At 39.1% G+C, this 7,621-nt stretch overlaps 1 protein-coding gene across 1 annotated transcript; it reads left to right on the forward strand.

Moving 5' to 3' along the window:
* Positions 1 to 3,451: 3,451 nt before the first annotated feature.
* On the forward strand, positions 3,452 to 6,402 carry ARO4 (armadillo repeat only 4). Its single transcript, XM_088986330.1, has one exon. It carries the CDS (start codon positions 4,181 to 4,183, stop codon positions 5,990 to 5,992), a length of 1,812 nt encoding a protein of 603 aa, XP_088842456.1. The 5' UTR covers positions 3,452 to 4,180; the 3' UTR covers positions 5,993 to 6,402.
* The last annotated feature ends 1,219 nt before the right edge of the window (positions 6,403 to 7,621 follow it).

A 7,621-nucleotide genomic window follows, 5' to 3' on the forward strand; every position in this document is an offset into this window, starting at 1 on the left:
GTAAGTATGCACATAATGATTGTAATGATATCCAATTTTTTTGGGATATCACAAATATGAAATTATACACAACCTAGTCTATTAGTAGCTCCCTGTTTAGGATTCAGTTCATCCCTAGAAATCTTAGCTTTATTCCAGGGGTTAAAACCTCAATTTTTTTATAATTTTTTTTATATATTTTTTGTTTTTTATATTTTATATTTTATATTATTAATTGGATGTAAATTGTAAAATCTAAATCTAATTACATAATCACATTGTTTAACTAGATTCTTCATTTTGTAATGCTTTATTTTTCGTGCATCTTTTTTTTAGTTTATTTATAAAAGAAAATGTAAGATTTAAATAGAATGAATTGAATGTAGTGAAAAGTAGTAGTTCAATTTATAATTTAAACATCACAATTAAATATTTAAATAGGGACTAAATTAAAAAAATAAGTATTTTAGTAAAAAAATCCTACAATCTTATAAATATTTTTAGTAGTAGTGTAAATATATAATTATAGATGTGTTCAATTTTTACTATAGTTTTTTTTTTTTTTGTATTTTTGTGTGTAAAACTAATTCTGATATTTTACACTTACTTTTTGTTTAATATGATAAATATATGATATTATACATGTATGTGAATGCTTTTTTTTTTAACAAAATGTATGCATTTTTATTTTTTTTGTACTTTTATATTTTATTAATTTTTATTATTTATTTATAACGTTAAAGTTTAATACATTTAACCCAAAAGTTGAACTATTTATTATTAATTTTATATTTCATTTTTGGCTAGTTCTAAATTATATATTTTATTTTCATTATCAATAAAAATAATTGTTATTTATTGCATTTATTTTTTAATTTGATTGCATAAATGTGTCTAATTTTTATATATTTTTTGTAATTTTCTTTATTTATTTATATTTTAAAAATTTTATTACCTAACTATGACTTCTTAGATTGATCAATCTGATTCGGATGATTGAATTGCTTAACCACCACTTGGATAAAGAATGATTTTATTTTTGAGTCAATTTTAAAATATATAGATTTATACTATTAAACATAAAATTAGATTTAATAGTTTCCTTAAAATACTATCTCTGCATTTACTGTTTAGCTATTGTCATAAAGTACCCTTAAGTTTATAATTGTCTAAAACCTCCCTTATCATCAAATTTTCGTTACACTCACATGTGACAATGTAAACGGTAATTATTTTAAAATTCATAAAATACCTTGACTCCTCTATTGACCGTGCTTTAAATCTCCGGCAGCACTCTTTTGCCGGAGGTTAACCAGTGAACTCGTGGCAAGGGAGTTGTAACAAGGGTCACCCAAACTTCTGACTACTCGACTGAAAAAAAAAAAACTGACGGGTCACTATAGGTTCAGTCTCCGAAGAACTGCTGGTTTATGGAAGGGAGCTCCAGCAACAACTGTTGCGACCAAATACTCCATGGATGATGTATGCAAAAAAAATAGAGGAGGTTTGACATATTTTTGCTTTGGGTCATTCCCCTCCGAGCAGATATAACCTCGTAGAAGATTATGGCCGTTGCGTCAATCTTTCCTGTCCGAATCGTAAAGCTATAGAGAATAGGGCCGATGGGACGAGAGAGCTTGGAAGCAATGGAAAATAGAATGGCGTTGGGTATCGATTGGGTTTGTGCCAAAAGGGATTAACCGAGTGAGAGTAACAGAGGAGTTTCGCCGCTGCAACTCCTCTGTTTTTCGTCGGAAGTGATGATGATTAGTGGAGATAGAAAAAGGAAGAGAACGATGGGAGTGATGAGGGAAAGAGAGATATGGGAGAATAAAGAGAGGAGAAAAAAGGAAGGAAGAATAATGGCCGTGGGGAGCGTTATGCACCACCGCTTCGAGAGCTTGAAGAGGATGAACAGTGGCGGTGAACCTAGTGATTTAAGGCCTATTTAATGTCCCTTCCCACAAAGGAAGCCATTACATTATGCAATTTCTTCCTAACACAATCAAAACCATCCGATTGACGGCTCCATGCACGTCGGCACCTCTGTTTGGCCATGCTCCCTTGCCCTTGTCAAATTCGTCGAGGGTTGGCTTCTCCCTCCACCCCAAATCCTTATTCTCTCCTTCTCAACTTCTCTGGAAAGCGAACCATTGAACTGGGCTCTGGATGTGGCCCTGCTGGCATGGAACTCTCCTTGCTCGGTCTGGACATCATTCTCATTGATATAGCCCTAGTCAGGCCTGTCCTCAAGCACAACCTCAAACTCAATAAATCCACACTTGAAAAAACTTAAAGATCAAAACTCTAAACCCTCCTTTCGATTTCGTCATCGCTGTTGATGTCGTTTACATAGAGGAGTCTGTTGGTTCGCTTTGTTTTTGCCATGGAAGCTCTTGTGGGGAATTCTAGTGTCATGTTGTTGGGTTACCAATTGAGGTCACCGGAGGCTCACCAGCTGTTCTTTTCTTTTTTTTTTTTTTTTATTGTCAAAATCCATCTTTTTTTTTTTTTCGTTCAAACTAAAATCACCACCACCGTTGCAAGTTTCCAAGGTGGCGGTTTTCCTTTCTCAGACATTTTGTTTCTATTAGCAGTTAAAGGCCATGCCAATTAAAGGAATAGTGGAGTTAGTCAATTTCACAAATAATAAAAATAGTTTAAGAAAATTGTCCTAAGACTTAATTAAAAGAGATTAAATAAGATAAAAAGTAATAATTAAAGTTATATTTTTAATCCTTATAATTAAAAATAAATTAAATACACTAAACATTTTAATTACTATAAAAATTATAATAAAACGATTTTAATATAAAAAACTTATACATTATATTTGCACTTTATATATGATAAAAATTTTATGGTGGCTGAGTTGGGACTGGAAACTGAAAACTGGTTGGGTTGGTGGGTGATGTTGAAGGCTTGACCTAATTCCCAACGCGGAATCAGTAATGGGTAATCACTGTGCAAACATGGAGTCTACGGCCGCGTAGTATTTTTAAATGAATAAACAAATCGAAGCGGTACCATGTATTTCCGGTATCATAGATTTTTACTTTGTTTTTTATTAATCGAGTGGTTTAGCGACCTAGGAATCTTTCACGTGGCAGATAGGTTTGCAGTTGAGCACGGCCCTACGTCTCAGCTTCTTCCGTTCCGGTTCCGGATCCGGATATATATTAAATGTTTTGTGTCAAATATAGTGGGCCATAGGACTGACGTGGCGTAGAAAAGATTCAAGAGGTGTCTATCCATCCTGAAGGTTCTTTTTACGTGTGGGATTGCATTGCTCTGAGTTGTTAAATTATTCCTCCACGTGGCTAAAACGAAAGAGGTCGTGCGGGAAGCCCCACATAACCTCCACCCATTAAAAAACCATTTTTTTTTATTTTTTTTGGTAAGACTAAAAGAAAAAAGACTCAAAAAAAAAAAAAAAAAAGAGCGCGAATACTAGTAGACATGTAGAATGGAAGATCATAAATTCATAATCATATGTATGAGTTGTGAGAGAGAAGGTCTGAACTCTGAAGTCTGGCCTTGAAAAAAAAAAAAATCTGAAGTCCGAAGGTGGGGGAGGGAGTAGCCGAGTAGGGAGGACGAAAGAAAGATAGACGACGACTCGATGACTCGTGAGTTGTAAGCCTGACTTGGGACTTGGGATTTGGGAGTTGAAAGGAGGACCAGTGAGCAGTGTTCCAACGAGGGCGTGAACAAATGTCTCTTTTTCTACACGACACATCTGAACCATTGGATCATGCAGTTGTGTGGTGGGACACGTCATTTTCTACAAGCTACAATCCTACATCTTATCTGGTGGTGTCCTAAAGTTGCACTGAATCAGAACCTACCAGAATCCAACGGCCGCAGATAAGATGACTTCATTTACTTTAGGGATAATAATAAATCAAATTGAAGTAGAACAAAATCAATGAAAAGAATTCAGCCTTCAGCCTTCAGCCTTCAGACTTCAGACTTCAAACTTTGGAGGAGTAAAATCAATGAAAAGCAGAAGAAATAAATAAGGAGAAGGAAGCAGCAGGAGCAGCATCGCAGAGACAACGACGACGATCAATCTTGGTGGTTGGTTGACTGAGAGAGATGAAAACATAATTCTGAGTATAGGAAAGAAGACAAATAGAACAAGGAGCGATTCGAAGAGGGAAAAGGATAGCGAAAGGGTTTATCAATAGATCGATAGATAATGGCGGAAGAGAAGAGCATTGAAGAAGAACTTTGGTTCCCAGTCTTACTGGCGGACAGAGTACGGAAAGCCGTCGAGGAAGCAGAGTCCTTCAAACTTGACTGCTCAGAAGTGGGGAAACAGGTTGACCGTCTCTCCCAAATGCTTCGTTCTGCCCTCCGCCTTGCTAACTCCACTCCTTCCCTTTACGAGCGCCCCGTCCGTCGCATCGTCGCCGACGTCTCCAAGAACCTTGAACGTGCCTTGACCCTCGTACGCAAGTGCAAGCGCAGCGGCGTCCTCCGCCGAGTCGTCACCATCACCAGCGCCACCGATTTCCGCAAGCTCTTCAATCTCCTCGATGCTTCCATCGGCGACATGAAATGGCTCCTCAGCATCTTGGACTCCGACGGCTCCGGTGGCGGTACGCTCCCCCCCATCGCCAGCAACGATCCTATTCTATCCTACGTCTGGTCCTTCGTCGCCGCCATTCAAATGGGCCCTCTTCCCGAACGAGTGGAGGCTGCTAACGAGCTCGCCTCGCTCGCCAGCGATAATGATCGCAACAAGAAAATTATCGTCGAGGAAGGTGGGGTTCCCCCTCTACTGAAGCTCCTGAAGGAAGGGGCTTCCCCCGATGCCCAAATTGCGGCCGCCACTGCTCTTTTTAACTTGGCTACCGATCAGGAGAGAGTTCAACACATAGCGGCTGAGCTTGGGATTCCCATAATTGTGCAGGTTCTTTGTGATTCTCCGATGAGAGTGCAGATTGTGCTTGCCAATTTGGTTTCGAGGATGGCGGAACACGACCAACTTGCCAAAGAGGAGTTCGCCAGGGAGAATGCCATTAGGCCGCTCGTGTCGTTGCTTTCTTTCGAGACGTTCTTGGACGAACCCAAGCCTCAATCTGGTAAGCCTCCCAGTATTCATTCTATTGTTCAGATTAATAAGGAGTTGGGGGGAAAACCGTTGGCAACACAGAACCACCACTCCTACTCGAATTCGCCTTTGCATTCGGAGGGCAGTAGTCGTGGTGGGCACCATAAGAAAGAGAAGGAAAACGAGAAGCCTGAAGTGAAGCTCAAGCTCAAGATTAGTTGTGCAGAGGCACTGTGGAGACTCTCCAAGGGCAGTGTCTCCAACAGCCGGAGAATAACTGAAACCAAAGGCCTGCTTTGCCTTGCCAAGCTCATCGAGAGTGAACAAGGGGAGTTGCAGCTCAATTGCTTGCTGACGATAATGGAGATAACCGCAGAAGCGGAGGCCAATGCTGACCTTAGGCGGGCAGCTTTCAAGACCAATTATCCTCCGGCAAAGGCGGTTGTTGATCAGCTTCTCAGGGTGATTCGGGAGGTAACCAGTCCCTCTTTGCTAATTCCTGCCATAAAATCAATTGGGTCGTTGGCTCGAACCTTCCCTGCAAGAGAGACTCGAGTTATTGGCCCTTTAGTCTCCCAGCTCAGCAACAGGAACCCAGATGTGGCTACAGAAGCTGCTATTGCTCTGGAGAAGTTTGCTTGTCCTGAAAATTTCCTTTGCGCGGAGCATTCAAAGTCGATCATAGACTTCGAAGGGGTTCCACCTCTAATGAGACTACTGAGGGGCAATGAAAATGCTCAGCTGCATGGACTAACTCTCCTCTGTTACCTGGCATTGCATGCTGGCAATAACGAGGCTCTGGAACGAGCAAGGGCATTGACGACTCTCGAGAGTGCGGCTCGTACTGTGGCAACTCAATATCCTTCTCTGAGAGAGTTAATTCCCAAGGCCATATACCACCTCGAGGTTTATCAGGCCGGAAGTCATCTTCACAGGCAATCTTATATCCCATAAACAAAAATTTAGTGAGATGCGATACAGATAATTCATACAGGTTTCTTGGAATGTAACATAGTTGGACCAGTTTGGTACCCGGTGAACATACAAAGCAAGGCTACTTGATATGAAGATTGTTGCACATCAAGGGAAGTAATTGTTCTTCCATTTTAATAGCAATGAGGCAATGCACTACTCTTCTGTTTTAACACAGATGAATAGGAGGATCGGAGAGTATGGCCGTTATTAACTGCACATATTTGGATTTGCTTGTTTTCATGGAAGAAAGCAGAATTTTTGCTGTCCCTGCCTTTTATCTCTCCTTCTGTCTATATGTTTCTTTTGCTTTCACCTTTTTTTCTTTCACAGTTTTGTGATTTTACATCTAAAGAAAGAGTTTCTTAACAAGTGCATTGATTCATTTAGCAGCCTGCGGATTATTATATGATGCTGTAAGTACTGCAGATTTTGCTCTTGCGTTTTAGCTTTCTACTGTTCTACCAATGTTTACAAGTTGAAGGGGCTAGGAGGGCTAGTGGTAGAGCAAAAAGGACATGGTTAGAAGTAGTAAGACATGATTTAAGCACTAATAATTTAACAGTGAATATGACATTAAATAAAACGGATTAGTGAAATAGGATTCATGTAATTGACACCATATATTTGGGATAAAACATGGATGGTGATGATGATCATTCTACCAATCTTTCCTAAGATTTCATTTATTTCCTTTTAATAACTTTCTTGCATTATTCTCTTCTGAACACAATCTTTTGCCAACTATATAGGTTCAGCTTCCAACATACCCATGTGATTTTGTGTCATGTTGACAAAATGCGTTATGTTAGAAGAATAGGGTCTGCATCTCAAAAGGATTGCATTTCAGTGGAAAAAAAAAAGGAAGCACATCTCCTAGCATAATGCTGTAGGGAATCAAAAGCATTGTTAACACTAAGCATACTCTAAACTATGATTGCCCTCCCAGAAGCTCCAGAAACAAATTAGCCTTCCCTAGCGCCCATTAGTAGGGAAGTTTGTTGATCTTATAACCACCTGAATGACCTTTTCAAAGAAGATGCCAAAGATCGAGCTTTTCTAATCAGGTACCTTATAGGGGAATGCATGGTTCTTTTTTTAATTTTGTAAATCTGTTCTCTTCTCTCTGCATGGTCTGCTTAATGTTGTTCTGTGTATTGTCGCTGCTGTCTAGCCTGGATAGGCCAGACTGTTCTCTTGAAGGCACTTAATACAAAATTTTCAATTAATTATCAAAAAAATGTTGAGCATGATTATCTAGGCCTTCCCATACTTGATCTGCTTGCTGTCACCTTTTTTAGCCAGAGAAAAAGGCCATATTAAGAACAAAAAGATGAGAAGGACAACACCAACAAATAAAGGGAGCACGGGAAAGACACTAGGCAACTAAACCTCAACTAAGAATTTGATTGGAGGGAATCTCATCCTCCTTTTATTGATAATATTCTCTCTTTCAAAAAAAAAAAAGAATTAAACATAATAGAATCCCAATAATGACATATATCATAAAAATATATACCACAAAAATCTTTTAAGATGGAGGCCCTGGAAAGGATTGTTCTTTCTTTCATGCCAGTCACCCTTTGGACAGCCTGTTGCTTCCCTTCAAAA

Source organism: Nelumbo lutea, chromosome 4, assembly GCF_056320005.1.
Source record: "Nelumbo lutea isolate HS-2025 chromosome 4, American lotus-T2T, whole genome shotgun sequence".
NCBI lineage: Eukaryota > Viridiplantae > Streptophyta > Magnoliopsida > Proteales > Nelumbonaceae > Nelumbo > Nelumbo lutea.

Bases quoted from the DNA above. Each gene is read 5' to 3' on its own strand.
- ARO4 (XM_088986330.1), top strand. From the start codon at position 4,181: ATGGCGGAAGAGAAGAGCATTGAAGAAGAACTTTGGTTCCCAGTCTTA.